The 16733-nt window shown below is 41.5% G+C and overlaps 1 protein-coding gene across 2 annotated transcripts in view; it reads right to left on the bottom strand.

Moving 5' to 3' along the window:
* Positions 1-16733, bottom strand: part of CASR (calcium sensing receptor) — a 73685-nt gene that overhangs the window by 17102 nt on the left and 39850 nt on the right. For both annotated transcript variants that reach the window (XM_050333221.1, XM_050333220.1), the window contains exons 3-4: positions 14273-14579; positions 10611-11492 (exon numbers count right to left, since the gene is read on the bottom strand). In XM_050333221.1, the coding sequence (XP_050189178.1) occupies positions 10611-11492; positions 14273-14579 (1189 nt within the window). The remainder of the gene's footprint in view (positions 1-10610; positions 11493-14272; positions 14580-16733) is intronic.

Genomic DNA, 16733 nt, shown 5'->3' with positions numbered 1-16733 from the left:
CTAGTCAAGACCTGCTGTACAAGGCCTGATCTATACTCTGGGATTGAAACTGTCATGTTGGCAATAGTGCAGATGAACAAAGGGAGATAAACTCTGGAAGAAGGGCTGGTGTCAAAGAGTTGAAGAGAGAGAACATTGATAGTCAGCCACAGATTCACTGACAATACTGCAAAGAAAATCTGGCAAGATGGGGTGAATGTCCTAGCTCTGAAGAAATGCTAGATCTGCCAGTGACTTGAAAAATGGGGTGAAAGAAAGAGTTCAGTTCAAGACTTAAGAATAGCTGTACAAAGCTATTCTTTGAGAGATAATTTAAGAGAATAATTTAAGAACATTGGAAGTTGTTACGCCTTGATAAGAACTGAAGGACTTCCTTGTGAATCTAGGGTAGGTCACTGGATAACATGACTGGAGGCTAAATGTGTTTGACAAAAACAATGTACCATATGTTAGAAGTAGCAATTTAAGCTATTTATAATCTTTATTGAAGAAAATTAACTAACCACTCAAGACAAAGACCTGTTCATTATTGTAGGCAGCTCAGTGAAAACACTCCATGCATTATGCATTTGAGAGAGCAAACAAAATATTAGGATCTTAAAGTAAGAAAGAAAATTATGCTGAAAATATGGTGCTAATATATACATTAATAGTACAGTCTCTCCTGGAAAATGCAGTTAGTTCTAGTCACTTGATCAGAGAAAAAGAATAAAACTAAAGGAAGATTAGAAAGGTCCAGAGGTGGTGATGATAGCTCTTTGATCGTCAGTCTGACTTCTATTTCTGACTTTAAGAGAAATGAGAATGTGGAATTATTTGTTTATGACACATTTAGTGATTTGTGGGAAAGGAGTGATATATTCTCAGAGAAGCAGAGACCCCTGACCCTGCAAAGGCAACTGACTTTATTCAGGTCTCCAGAGAAGTACAGGACATCAAGCTGACATGATGAGATGTGCTAATTGTCATATTGTAACTGATAATTGTTTCTGCTCTGCTTCTGCCAAGGATATGAGATCCTGAGGCAGATGAGAGCTGCATCTTCCTCCACCTTTTCCCTTGGCCATTGCCCTCTCCTTGAGGAGTGGCAGCAAAGGTGCTGATGTGTAGAGCCATGCATACATTTTGTCCTTTCTTTGTGAGAAAGCAGCAGACTCTCCAATAGAAACTCGCAGAACTTGGGAGAGGAAGGAACTCAGGTGGACTGTGTTGGAAACACATTACTTGCTGCTCAGAGGAGGGTGCTTGGAGCTTCCTGTGTCTCATGCTGTGCTGTGAGTGCTTAGTCTGCTTGGAAAGCTGAGGAAGCCTAGTTTCCTATGACAAGGACCAATTTTACTGCCTGTAACTGGGATTAATTTGATGGGATAGCTTATGTGGTCTTCTCGCCAGCAGTCAAGGAACACCGCTCTGATGATTCAAAACTGCAACAGCTTTGACAGTTTCTTGACAGTGAAGGGTGACAGAAGTAAATTAATAGCTGCTACAGCAGTAGGAGCAAGCAAATCAATGTTAAAGGCAAGCATTTCAAAATGGCATCTGATATAAATTGGGACTAATTTGATTTAGGGTCAGATTTACTCCACTACTATATTTACAAAGATGTTCAGAAAGAAAACAAAAGCACAAGCCTAGTAGATTTCACAACAGAAGCTGCACAAGTCAGGTCTGACTGAGATACTTCAGAAAAACCCAATAGGTATTTACTGGTGTTTGTAGATGTCTCAGTTACACTACAGATCTGGGTCTAAAATGCTTCTTAAAGACCTGTTTGATGAGTCACAGAGGTACCCACAGGAATCAAGAACTGATCTTAAAGCATTCTGGCATTGCATGGCTGCTTTTCCAGACTGATTTAATCACCAGTTAGGAGGACACAGGGTGGGACCAAGATATTTTGTTTTCTGAAGATCCTCCACAACTCTTGCTGGTCCTGTGCACAGCTGCAGTTTCAAACGCAATCACCTACAGACCATAATTCCCGAGCTTATACTGAATTTTGTCTGTGTTCATTAAAATAAAAGCTCATTAATTAAGGAGTTGCTATCCTCATCACACAAATAAAGCTCAAAGCAGTTATGGTGTGCTCTAAAAGCACGAATCCATCACAGATCCTCCAGCTAAGGCTGCGAAACACAAGTGTTATACTAACAGAAAGTAGAACATAAAAACACCTGGAGAGCAAAGAACAAAAAAACGACCAGGAAACATATCAATAAGTTCCTTGAACATACTGAAGATATTGAAAGGCGCCAGGTGTGCCTGATCCCCAAGACATAAGCCTTTAAGAGACAGCTAAAGAGGATAGAAAGCTAAAGAGAGAGCTAAGGAGGAACAGGAGAGCCAAATGAATTACCCTTGCTATCAGAAAAAAACCACGGACATTCTTATCCCAAGGGCACTTCTTTTGGAGCCATAATGTGACATTAACTGAGGTAGAAGGTCCTTAAAAAGAGATTAGAAAGTAGCTTGAGCAATTTAAATCGGATCTAAAAGGCTGACAGAACCATACAGCTCATCACAGCACACTGTAAGTAATAAAAAGAACACTAATACAGTAGGTTTATGATACACACATAAAAATGCCACTGGCTTTGAAAGACAAAGTCAGTTTGTTATTTGCAATAATATAAATTCAATACAGCAATTCCAATCCACCTTTCTGCTATACATGCACATGTACTGCACTCCCAACAGTGTGCCCTAAGTTCCCCTCCGTGACGGTCTGTGAAGAGCATGAATCACAGCTAACTCCTCTTACAGAGGCTTGGATTTCTGCCCAGTGGGCTGCTCCACAGTTAACCTCTGGTGGGCTGCAACAGCTGCCAAGCAAAGACAATATCGTAAAAGGTGGAGGGATGTCCTCTGTTACCAAAAGCTGGTTAGTCTGACATCAATCACAGGAAAACCAGTGGGAAAACAAGAGTTTAGGGTTGAGGATCAATTAATACAAAACTATAGGGCAGAAACATCATTGCTGCAGGCAATTAGTTTTGAGGGAAACAGATCTTAAATCCAAATTTGGTTGGCAAACACACCCCTTCAGAAGTAAAATATCTGAGCTTTATGCTTAACGTAAAGCATCTGTTCATGGATCAAGAATTGCCCAACAGATATGAACAGAGACAGATCATTAGTTTGTGGGGAATTCCTCCAGCCTCAGTAAACAGCTCACTGTTTCCCAGTGTGTTCATCAATACTCTGGGAGCAGATACAAAACACTGCTGGGAAAATTTGCAGAAAATTCATGGATTAAGGTAACAGTAAATAATATTCAAGACAAAGCATTTCCCCCATACGACCTTCAAACATCTGTGTTTAATACACTGAAATTCAGACTTATGCATGAAGTCAAGAAATTGAAGCCACAGGCACAGAAAGGGTACCACATGCTGCAAAGTATTACTGGCAACTTAATGTGACCTTTCCATTGCCTGCTGTGGCAAGGAAAGCTAGTGTACTTTGTGCTCCTACAAACGAGGAAGTAATAAGAGTATGCAAATGTGGGATTTTTTTTCACTGTCTGTCTGTGCTGACTCTGTTGAAGGAATACTAAATATATGCCAAAAAGAAGGATGTGTAAATGGACAAGATACAGAAGTAAAGCAGGAAATGTATCTTAGTTATAAGATAAACCCACTCTGTTTAAATTATCAAGGTAAGAGTGAGGAATAATTTGTGCATAAATACTGTATGGAGAAAAATGATGCATACTTCATCTGGACTTTTAAATCTAATAGAGCAAGGCCAAGTAAGAACCAATGAAATTAAAGGTCAGTTAAATCCCAACTGGAAATCAGACATGATCTGTGACAAGAGATGTGACCTGCCATGGATCATACTAATTAAAAAAAAGGTCTACTAGTCAGCATGTCTTTGGGGAAAATAAATCTTGCTAAACAAAAGTTTGGCTGTCAAACACAGCCCTTCAGAAGTGAAATACCTGGGTTTTACATTTGATGTGAGGCACTCCTTAGCTGGATCAAGATTACTTACTTTCCTGAACGTGGCATAAATTTACATACTTTATTATATGAAAGGTTTCATGATCATTTGGAAAGTGACATTTTTTGGGTGTCTGTTAAGGTTTTGTGGAGAGAGATGGTCTCTGGACAGACAAAGACAGGGTACATTGACAGCTAATTGTCAGTCCTGTTAGATGATATTTTGTACTGTATTCTGCATGCTGCTGTCTTTACTTGCAGCCACAATACAAAAAAAATCAAAGCCACCTAGTCTAATTGCTTTGTTTTTCACTTGTAGTAAATATAATACAGAGAAGTCGACTGGGTACAATGGCCCAGAGTTCTGTGTACAAATGGTGAAGAATCTATTGGCAGAACTCCTGACTGAGTAAATAATGTTTTAATGCTCTTGGAAGGTCATCATACTGCAAAATAACTGTTATGGTAAAGTATATAACAGCTTAAGATAGGACTCTTTTTATTAAGTCTAAATTTAATACTAAATAATACAAAAATACTTGTCCAATTATTAAAGCTATAAATAATAGAGCCAAAGGTTATCCTACAAGCTCAGTGTTTTCAAGTAGCACAGTTCCCATATGTTGTCTTGTGTAATCATAGTCTGATTGAAATGTCCTTTCTGGGAGGTGTTTAATGTTGTCTCTACCCAGCTGTGCAGAGAACAAAGCTTTATATGTGTCCCTTTGCACCCATTTGCTGTCTCCGTCTTCTAACAGCCCTTTATGGATCAGTCTCTTCAAAGTCCCAGTGAGGTCTGAAGCTGCATCCTGCACAGAACACCGCTGATACTGCTTTGCAGAACACTGCCTTTCAGTAGGCCAGGAGGAAGTCATAGCTTTTGACTGTAATTTCTTGACTATTTGGAACAATACGATGAATTACTTCAGTGGTTGGGTTAGCTGCCTCTGTTAGAATGAGAACCAACTGGTTCTGCACACTAACAAAACCGGAGTAATTCATGAAATCCAAGCTTAATGGTTATTTATAATCTAGACAAGAACTACTACCCATGGAAAAAAAAACAAAACAAAGAGTCCCAAAGTTTCCTATAGTCACACTGAGTTGATTGAACTCATACAACTGTTTTGGACATTCAGAGTGGGCATCTGTGGTAAACACAGTCATTGTCCCATCAGTGGTCAACTAACATCCCAGTGGATTCACTTTTACTGTGTTTGGGCACAAGTTTGTAGAGGATACTGGTGTCTGATGTCTTGGTAATTCCCACCACAGGCTGCAAAACTGACTTCTTTTCCCCAAGTGACTGAGGTACTGCATAAATGAGCTTCATAAATATAAGAAAACACTTCTTTTCAAATACAGCTTTTGTTGCAATGCAGCATATAAATGACTATATAAAAATAACTTCTATGAAAAATTCAGCATCCTTGGGGGCAGACAAGAATACTGTGGGTTTTGTCAGCAGGCACTGTGTAGTACCCCAAGTCAAAAGAATCTCATCTGTTTTCTACCAAGTAATTAATAACCACAACTCCTTTCTTCATAACAGACTGTGCTGCATGCAATTCATTCACCCTTCTTCTAGCAACCTTGTCAAGACAGTGGTTTCCCAGAACATTTTCTACTAGTGACACTCTGACCCCCTGCTCTACTAAGGTCCAGTTAAGTCTTTCTCCCTTTAGTTGCAGAGGCATCTAAATAATACTCCATTTGTTGTCTGCTTAGTTGAAGATCTCACAAGTGATGTTCTCTGCTGATGGCAAGCTGTTATCTCCAAATTGATGAATAACCCATCATCTGTTATTGCCCTTGTGGGGAAATAGCTGTGTTTGCTCTATTGACTCATGTTTCTGTGTGTGGCTCAAGTTGTCTGCCCCTCAATTTGGTTTCCTGCAACAAAGGCACACTGCTTGCTTTCTGTTCATAACAAATATTATCTCCAGTGCATTTGTAATGAAGACTAGGTGAAGTTTTGCAATTGCCTGATATTCAGCAGCTTCCTCTGTCTTCCTTGCAATTCTTCCCAAATGACTAATTTTCAAACCAGCCACAGTCAATAGCTGTTCTGATACTGTTTAATTCCTAATACCAAAGCAGCTGTTTTTGAACTGTTCAGACAGGCCTCTACAGTTTAACAGGCACAAAAATTGATTAGATAAGCCATTAGGTTCAAAGGTCTGGAGAGACGTATGTCATCTAAGGCATCATTTACTTCTTTAAAGCCTTGCAGAGTCAATTTCCAGCCAGCCAGACATACCTAAATGTGAAGCTAGAGAAGGCACCAATCCATTTTTACCTCTTCATAATGTGTATCACCAGCACAGAGGAAGGAACTGTTGGCTGGGAGGTGCACAGGTGTAATAAAGGACTTTAGATGTTGCTAGGTGAAGCAAACTTGTATTTGTTTTTGTTTTGTGGAACAGCATATGGCAGCTTTTCTCTAAGTGAGGTCAATCAGATTTTTAGGCATAGAATAATTTACATGAGCATGTGTATAACCTACTAATTATTAGCACAATACATTTTTCAGCCAGTGCAGTATGCTTTGCCTTGGTACGTAGAAGAGCTCTCATTTTTCGCTCATGCCAAAGTTCACAGTCCACTATGTAACCACAACCTGCAAATTGCCTAGGAGTCAACCCAAGGATGCTCTGCTCCATGACCCTGTGACTGTGCACCTTTGCCTTCTTGAATCCCTGGGAGCCTATTTTGCCCATTTAATTGCAATGCTTTTACTGAAAGACAGAAGAAGAGGCCCATCAGCTGCTTGTTACCAATCATCAAGAATCCAAATGAAAGAGCAGAAACTGAGTGAACTATGTCTGAAGAAAGGACAGGTCTTTCCTCTTCTCACACGGAAATAAGATGAAGTAGCAAATATTTGCTTTGAAGGACAGATTAGGATTCCCTACTAGTTTTCTCCCTATTTTTTTTGCAGGACCACACAGTGTTTGAAATGAGACAGAGACACAGACAGCCTTCTGTAAATGCTCAGAGGAGAAGTGAAAAAAGACCATACAGAGTTGCTGTTAGAAGTGACCACGGAAATAGCCACATGGGCAGAGATGAAGAAAATGAAGGAACTTGAGGGACTTTGAAAATCTTGTCAGGGAACATATTACAAAAGAAGGGCTTCAAAAGCAGACTGTTTAAGCTGTTATGGAGAAACAGGCCAAAGATGCAGGGAATTTTGACAAAGAGGCATTATCAATACAGCAGTTCTGAGCCCATGTCCTATCTCTTGCCATACCTTCCCACCACTATTCTGCAGTTTATGGAAGAGCCTCTGTTTGAGGGAGATGAGTCACAAATGAAAGGAACACACAGAATTAGCTTGACTCAATACAGTCTCTTAAAAAGTCACAACCTACCAGGAGAAGAAAATGGGCAGCCAGAGGTATTGGAGATCTGTAAGAGGATTCTTTCTCTTGCACTATGTGCAGTCATGAACTTTAATTCTTAGCACTTTTTGTAAAATTTCGCCTCGTCCAAAAGTGACAGAATTTATATACTTTGTTCTGAATTTCCCTGTACCTTTTTGTTACCTGAACAAAACACTGCAAAAAGAAGTAATTGACCTGATCTTGTTCAATATTGTGCAGGACACGACAATGGCACACGGAGAAAATATTATCTGCTCTTTGCAGGCATCTTGCAAAGATGTGCACCTGGATTATCTTTTGCCTTGCGGTAGGGTAGATTCTTAAAACAAGACTGCTCAGATTGCTCAGAGTAAGGGCAGCACAGACATCCTATTAAGGTCTGCAGTTTTCTGTAGAGTTCCAAAGTGCCAGCTTTCCCATTTTCAGAAAAAGGACTCTGAACCCCCTGGGCTGCTCTGCATGCAAAGTGAGTGGCACGGCTTCTTCCAGGCACAGTAGGGAAGCTGTCCTCCCTGCTCATCATCCTGGCTTGTGCCTGCATCTCTGAACATGCTGGGGACGCCTGAGAGCTTGGGCTGGCCAGTCCCATCTCTGGTGGGGATTATCACAGCCAGCTCAGAGGTGCTGGTAAAACAAAAGGAAGCAAGACTGGGTTTATAGACAGGGTCTGTCACAGATCACTGACTCGTGTGGAGAAAATGACTAAGCAGCTTCTCACACAAGTAGCTATAAATAAGTAGAGATAAAAGTTGGTAGTATTTGATATTTAAGATCAGGAGACACAGAAAAATCCATTGCTCTCCACACTGAGAGCCTTCTTAAACTGTAGGTGGTAAATTCTGAATAGGAGAACTGCACTCGATTTAAAAAACAGTAATTCTGTGCTAGGCTTCCTGCTGTCCAGTTCAAACAAACTGATCACTGAGCTAAAAAAGCTGGTTTTATATACAGACCCACAAAAGCATCCTTCACAAATTGGATATGACACATCCTCCAAAAGGTTTCTATTATAATACATAAAACTAGCAATTAACAGACAGCAATAAAAACTCCTATGTGTTAATAAGATAATGTCATTGAAAGGCAACAAAATTAAATGGTACGTAATTAAATTGTAGAACTCATCATTTATCCTCCCCAGCCAACATTCCCGCTGGCAAGGGCTGCTCTGGACAGGAGCTCAGGCTAATGGAGCCAGCAAGTTCACCAGGTTTGCTTTATCTGTACCACACATTCCCTGGCCAGTAATTGCAGACATTATTAGCAGCTGCTGCCTCCAGTCACAGGTATGGAGGCTTCCTACCCTGTCCTTGCTCTCTCAGGTCACTTCTCATCAAGAAAACTTTGAGCTGATTGCGAGAAAGGGAAAGGGTGGTGACAACTGGCAGAAGGACCTCTGCAAATGAGATTGACTATAACAGAAAGTTTTTCTTCTGCCTGGCTGTCAGAAAACATCTCTGTGGAGATGCTGGAGGATGCTCGTTTGTGAGGCGAACTCATTACCCCCAGGGCTGAGGAAAGCTTCCTGAGGGTAATGAGCTGCAATGCCTGGTATGAAGTAGGTGTGCACACAGATTTGGTACTAACCTGCTATTCATGTGTTTGATTTTGAAATGAAGCGAAAAAAATGCACAAATATCAAATATGCCTGATAGCCGACACGATTTAATGGTAGTCATTTCAAGTATAGCCTGTTGCTTTGTAGCACTCCCTATTCCTACCCACTTGTGTTACTCCCCACATATTCCTTCTTGATGCTGATTCCCTTCTTTTGGACAAGCCTGGATCAGCAGGATGCTTTACATTTTGATACATATATCCTTCAGCATCAGACAAGCAACACAGAAATGAGAGGTCATTTTTCCCAGTTGTGGAATCTTCAACAAACACCTTATTTTATTTAGCAATGGCATGAATATCCTACTTTACCTTCCAAGCTGACAAGGTATAAAGGAATGAATAAAAGCTACATTTATTCTGGATCATTTTCAGTGACACAGGGAAAGCTAAATCTGTGTCTCGCCCACTTCTGCCAGTATTTTCCTGAAAAGAAGAATAGCTTTGGAAGACAGAAACCCACAGAGGGAGCCATCAATCACCAGATTCCTCTAAACCAGGGTCAAACCCTGCACTCATCAACTCTGAGTAAAGTGTTTTTGGTAAACCTGATTAGGTACCTAGAGCAATAGTTTCCCATAAATGCCAAGACAAAGCCTTTGATCTGACTAGTGTTTTTGAGTTGACTGAGACAAGACAGGAATGAACTGCCTTTCCCACATGCAAATGTTGGCTCAATATCTGCAGTCTGTGGCAAGGAGAGCTTTTGTTTTGGTTAGACAATCCCAAAGAGAGGAAATTACCCATGCAAATGGAGATATGATCCTCCTTTCTTTCACCTGTGTTGTTTTGATTTCAGGCGTGTTTGAACCCAAGTTTTTTATGATGACCAGGATGGGGCAAACAGAATCTGCTACATATTTGCCATATTGTCATTTGATAGCCCATGCTAATTGTGTTCTTTAAGAATGCAGTAGATATTAAAACCATGTACTGAATACCATACTGAAGAGCATGATCAAACATATGGTAAGGTACAGAGTATTCACAAAGGATCAGAAGACAAAATACCAGAATACCATCCATGTGCCAGAGCACAGAATGCACTGAATGAATGGGTAAATGTGACAAAGTCACTAGTACCATTTTATCAGTTCACAAATATCACTGCCAAATCAAAGCAGCTGTCTATTTTCTGCCCAATAGCCACACGTTATTTTCCTTCATTGCTCAACCTGCTTTTGTTTGATTCTATATAAGCTTAAAACTGTGGGGAAAAAGTACAGCCTGTATGGAAAATTGCTATGGGATTGCAAAAGACGTAAAGCTTGCCAAAGAAAATGAACTCTAAAAACTGTTTTCCTTGTTTATGTGCTCTCTCCAGGCCCTCTTGTTTATGTAAGGCTCAATATATGATCAAGTTACCTTGCGTCAGCCAGGCTGTGGTAATTGTCTGTGTGTGCACTTTTGGCCCGCAGCGAATGCAAGAAAATTTAACTTGGTTTAAGCCCCTTTCACTGCAGGCAAACCTAACACAACTTACCTTACGTTTCCTGTGGGGTGGGAGCATGCACCTAACTCACACACAGCAATACACAATGACCAGGGAGCCTTATGCTGTGTTTGATACACAGGATTATGAAAGACACCCTGAAAGGCATCTGGAACAGCTTGTCTTTTTTTCTGCAGGTATATTGCACAGGCACATAAAAGAGGGACTTACCTGCCATGCCTCAACCTTCTTAATGTCCGCACAGGACCCGTTAGTGAAGAGTCCTTTCCCAGGGGTACAGGTATATATATCCTGCAAGGCGTGGGCAATAGAATATACCGCCAAATACACATTATAGGATATCCGCAAGTGTGTGTAGTCCATGTACGGTGTCTCCACACTAGTGATGTTCTCATCCCCTGTGCACGGAGGTCGGAAGGCAGACGTTCCATTTCCAGCTCCCAGTCCCTCTTCATGGCCCTTATGGAAGGAAGTTGAAGCTGGAGAATTTTTGGACCCATCAGGGAGATAGCAGTTAAAAGTCTCCTCCCAAAACTCCTTGGCAAAGCCGTTGTTGGTGGACTTTTTGGGATGCACCTTCTGCAGGAACTCACGAAAGCCTGGGATCTGTCCTGCCTTCAGTGCAAACCCGATGGTGCTGCCAATGACACGGAAGAACTCCGGCATGGCTATTAGAGAAGAGCTGGCCCAGGCCTCGCTCGCCAGCCAGATCTTGCCAGTGATGTTTCGCCTGACAATCTCTTTGATGAGAGGCTCCAGGTCTGGGCCACTGGAGAAAACAACAATCACCCTTGCTGTGGAGTTCTGGATGACCTCTACCACCTGCTGGATCTCCTCTTCATCCGAGTACTGGGAGATGAGCTCGCTAAAATCAATGCAGATATCTCTCTCCTCTGCCTCTTCCCGAAACTTTTCAATCCCTGGCCGGCCATAGTCATCATCGGCTGCGATTGTCCCCACCCAGTTCCAGCGAAAGTACTCGATGATGTCTGCCATTGCTGTGGCCTGATGCTCATCATTGGGGATTGTGCGGAGGAAGGACTTAAACTGGTTCTTGTTGCTCAGGAGACGACTGGATGAGGCATAGCTGACCTGTGAGAGCGCAGTAAACAAGCAAAACACACCATAAAGTGAAGTGCCTAGAAATAAATTGCCTACATTTACCTGGAGTCACTGCCAACCTGTTTAACCTCAGATGGGGCAAAGAGAGAATTGATCACCACACTGCAGCTACATATTCTTAGTCTGTGTTTGCACATGGTCCACCCTGAGAGCCTGTATGTTCTTGTAGCTATGCCTGTCTTACAGAGACACACGCACAGAAGCAGCTGCTTGGACCTGAGAGGCTGGAGCAAGCTTGTGTCCCCCTGCAAGGTCAAGGATCTGAAGGAGAGAGAAACTGGCACTAGGTCAGCGGAATGGCAAAGAGGGGAACCACAGCTGCCCTACCTTGCTGCACTTCCTGCTGAATCTAGAAATAAAAAGAATTTATCTTGTAGATAAATGAGGGCAACGCACATAATTAAGACAAACTGTAGGCTTTCTCTCTCTTGAACAAGAGAGGAGACAGCAGGGTGGTAGTGCTATTCTGAATATACTCTATCTCTCCTTGGCTCTGACATCTGTCCCATTCTTAAATAGGCTCCATCAGGTGCCATATTTTATATACAGTCCCTGCCAGTTGATGTAAGAAAAATGCAATGTATACCAGTTCCCTTGATCCTTCACAGTGTTAATGCTGCTTTAGCAGTTATTTCCTGATTGCTGGCCAGAATCAGCAAAGAAGTCAGTAGGCATTCCATGCTTTATAAGCCACTGTTTTATGGTTAAAATTGGATTTTATTTCCTTTTCTAAAGCTATCAAGAACTATTTATTTTCCTAATCAGAACAAGTGCCGTATGCTCTTAAGATATAATTTAAATTTCCTACAAGTAGGAAAAAAAATAAAACCCCCGGATAATAATAGTTTAAAGATCTGGAGAACTTCTGAAACTCACTTATCTTTGCATTTAGAGATTGGTATCCGAATTCTTTAGGAGAGATTCTCATTTGTAAAAATCTTCTATAAACAGTTCATTTTGTACAAAGTGGAAATTTACAGAAAATCCTATCTCCTCCTTAAACTCTGTTTTTAATGTCTCTCCAAGAAGTAAGAAAAGTACGTCTCCTAGTTCCATTTCAAGGGCCACAGGAGCAAATTCTCCTTTCACAGAACTATACTCTCCCTTGGACAGGCTCTTGGCCAGTGCTACTGTCACCTTCTACAAGCTCTTGCCAGGAGGTACATGCAAGGTATCCCACTCCCACATGTGCTGTTAAGTGTACACTGAGGTGACATACTGAGAAACAACAGAGTCGTACTGAAATACAGGGCCTAATTAACATGAATTTACTAATGGCCTTGCTATAAATGGCTGAGATAATTCTGCCCAGCAACTCCCAGTTTAAAAGGCAGTTGTCACACTTAACCATCTGGCTGATTTCATGTCAGAACTGAACCTCCTGACTTCTATCCATTTCTGCAGCCTCTGGGTAAGGCTACTGCATCACAGCACAAACGCCATTCCCTCTTCAAATGGAAAGCCTGAGAATTGCAAACATCTGTCATGTTCAGTCAAACCCACTGACCTTTCTTGGCTGCCCTTGTTCACCTGGAAACGTTATGTGTAAATCAACAATATCCCTTAGAATGTCATCACAGTGTTTATTACATGCTAACTTCCAATGCTACTCTGGGCAATACCTGGAGAGCGCATATTGGTCTCAGCTTAAACCATTCCTGCTCTACTCAGAGACCAAGTGTTCAGTTTTTTAGACTCCTGCAAGGGAGTCAGATTGATAAGATTAAATAGACAAGATATATTACTGAGCCCCAGACAATCACGAATCCTTCCTTCTTCATTTGTTGTGGAGATGGGAACTGGAGCCCTGGCTGAAGTAAAGATATATCTCTCAGGACAGACTGAGAGTGCATTGTCACACACTGTTGTTATAAGGACTCTTGTGAGCTCTGGCACCTGTATTCATTTGAGAAAAGGAACTGGAAATGTTAGGTTATTCAAAGTAACACGTAAATGGGTAAGGCTAAGCACTTTTTCCAAAGTTGTCTTTAGTATAGAAATCTAAAATCAAGAGCAACAACATTAAGCTATAATATGCCAGCCTTGGCAGAGCAACAGGCTTGTTAAACAAATGGATGGGAATGTAGATGCCAGTACTGGCCCCAGTAAAGTCAGAATGCAGCTAGAAATATGCTGCAATAAAGGAGCTGGCACAACTACATCTCCACACCTCAGGATAAGAGAGTGCATATCCAGATGTTTACACAAACCCTGTTTTGGAGGCCCTAGGGCAAAAAAAAGCAGGTCAGCTCAGAGCAAACCTCCACAGCACCTTACCAGCACAAGAAACAGCTTCACAGGTCACCTACTTGAATGATCAGAGATGCTGAGAGGTCTCAAGAGTAGCTAGAAACGACTGAGCTCTGCCTTAAGTGGGCTCTGTGGGAGCTGGACAGGACTAGAGTCACCATTGTGAAGTAACAACACAACTAATCTGTCAGGTCTGGGAACTGTCAGTGACTGATCTGTAATAGCTGTATTCATAGACTAAGCCACTCTAGACAATTCTAGTCCTCCTAGACTGAGTTGCTGTTGGCCAAATTATTGTCTGCTTGGTAACCTTTGTATTTGGGGACTGCTGAATGCTAGCAAGACATATTTCTACCATTAAGAAACTCCCCACATTTTGTACTGTTTTTCTGCATGAAGTTCTATTGGAAATGGCAAAGATTAAACAATCTTTATTTAATCTCTGCAGAGCAGAGAGGCAGACCACTTCTGGAACCTGAACAAGCGAGGTGGAAGCGTACCTGAGGTATGTAAAAGAGTCCCAGCAGATTGGCCACAGCAGTAGAGATGCCAGAGCCGGTTGCCCCCACGACTGCAATGGTGGAAGGGATATGTTCTGAGCAGTTGCAGAATTCATCCAGGTTCAAGGAGTCTATCTTGTTCTGGGCCACAAAACTCAGTGTGGCCTCCAGGGCTTTAGAGACTGTATTACAAGTGTCAAATATCCGGTATCCCAAGGTCATGTTGGGAAGGAGAGTAGGGCTACTGTTTATTTCTTCTATGGCAAAGATCATAGCCTGGAGCCAGCGAAAGCCTCGAAAATTATACCTGGGGGAGCAAAAATAAAAATATAAATAAAATACAGTGAGAAAGAGAGAAACAGCAGAGAGGAGTCTAGGACTGAGGCAGAGTGAAGAATTCCAGACACAAAAGGTAAAAGTGACTTATGCTGCTTCTTGCACCCTACTAAATTTGGAAAATTCTGTTTTTGTCTTCGGTGGTTACAGAAGAGGCATATTTGTGCTATGGGGTTTAGATCTGGTTTATATAACTTTTGGGAGTTCACTTCAGAGGTTGTGAGGATGAGATGAACTCTTCAAAATCCCTTAAAATCTCTGAAAGTTGAAAGACAGCACATGTCTGGAGTGTTGGCTCTGGCCTGTCCCTTCTGCTCAGAACCCTAAACCTGGATCTTGTGATGCCTGAGCAAATGCTCTGACACAAAGCTTCACCTACCAGGTTTCCTTCTGGGCTCCTCTGACATGTTTCTGAATGCAGATGGCAGTGTCTGCTAAGCCTGTGCTGAGTGTAATGCTGCCAGGGATTTGGGCTCAGGGATACTCTCTGTGTCAGCTCTTCATGGCTTTAGGCAGGCAGAGCAGGCTGAGCCACAGCACTGGCATACTGCTGGATGCACGGGTGCCTAGGAGCTCTGCTCGGGGAAATCTGGCCTCACATCACATACTTCACTTTGTGAGAGAGAGAACAGTCAACCTGTTTATATCAGAGAACAGAGACATGCTATAAATGTAAATCCTACTGTAAACTGCTAACTTGTTAATTAGATATTTCAGTGCCTTCATTGAAGGAGTAACCTTTCTCATTATTAAGGTACTCTCATATATTTGCTTTAGACACCAACTCAGAAGATGCCCTCAGAGCTGGCCTGTGAAATTGAAACTGTTTCTTGAAGCTTCCTCTCTTCTCTAAAATGGAGAAGCTGAGTTTTCTGACTATCTGGCACCTGTGCACCTGAGCTAACCCAGAGCAGGGGATTGGTGCAAATGTGCTTCAGAACTTGGGAGTCCCCGTTTCGGGCACTGAATGGGCTGGCAAGGAAAGAAGCTGATGCAGGATGACTGCTTATCAAGAAAAGAGAGAAACTTCTTTGTGGAAAGCAGCAGGAAGAAAATATCTTTGATACACATTATTCTCAAATTTTACTGTGTTTTCTCCTGTAAAGTTGCACAGGTAATCAATTTTGTGTCTGTGAGACTGCCCCGTTTTAGGATAATTCAGCTGGAATGGCAGAATATTTCATGAATTGAAACCTGCCCTTCCTTGGAACACACTATGGGTCAGGATAGCAGTTAGTCTGCAGTTTTGTGTTGAGTTACATCTGAAAACAGGAAAGTGTCAATGCTTTTATTCTTGAGATCCATTGGGAAAAGCAACAGGCCCCAAAACTGGAAAAGCGTGGGAAAATAGCCTGCCCAAGAACAGATTCTAGATGAAATGCTGAATTTTATGTTTCACTTAAGTTCCATTTTGAAATGCTTTGAGAAATGTTTCCATTACCAAGGGGAAGATTTCTGAAGATAAGCTTCATGAAATCAAAAACTTTCAGTCTCTGAGATTTTTAATTGCTGGATTAAATTAATTGCTTTCAAAATTGATGTTAGCTATGGCTGACTTTTTCAAAGCTGAATGAACAAAGCCACATTACTTCCATTTCAGGAGTTTTATCTGATTCACCTGGGATCAGAATTTCTAAAGATATCACAGCTAAGGATTAAGTCTTAAAAACTTCATTTATTCAACTTGACTTCACCTTCTCCAGACATCTTTGGTTGACTTCCAAATGAAGTTCAGCTCTGAGGTTATATCTCAAAGACCAGACAGCACAGTTTCAGTACAGATCTCTTAGGTCAAAACCTTTGAGGCCAATGAAAATGCTTAGTTATAACTTGTGACCAAAGGGACAACTAGTTTTTTAAACATTACTCTTTAGAAACATGAGAGTGTGGATTACGGTTAGAAGTAATTTGGCCATTTAGAATATTTTGGTTTAGTTCCAGACCATTAAGGAGCGAGATGCAATGAGAGAGCTCTGAAAGAAAAGGGCAAGTCTCAGAGGGATTGAGCCAGTGAGTGCTGTGTACAGAAAGACGTGTTGGTCACATCACGCTGCCTCACAGGGTCACTAATGCACACTGGGATAAATGGAAGCAAGGAGGGGTTTTGTGACACTTCTTTTTAAAA

Source organism: Myiozetetes cayanensis, unplaced genomic scaffold (genome assembly GCF_022539395.1).
Source record: "Myiozetetes cayanensis isolate MyiCay16 unplaced genomic scaffold, myiCay2020 scf5-8, whole genome shotgun sequence".
Classification (NCBI taxonomy): Eukaryota; Metazoa; Chordata; class Aves; order Passeriformes; family Tyrannidae; genus Myiozetetes; species Myiozetetes cayanensis.
Note: the sequence above shows the minus strand (reverse complement) of the source record. Positions and strands in the feature narration are given on the sequence as shown.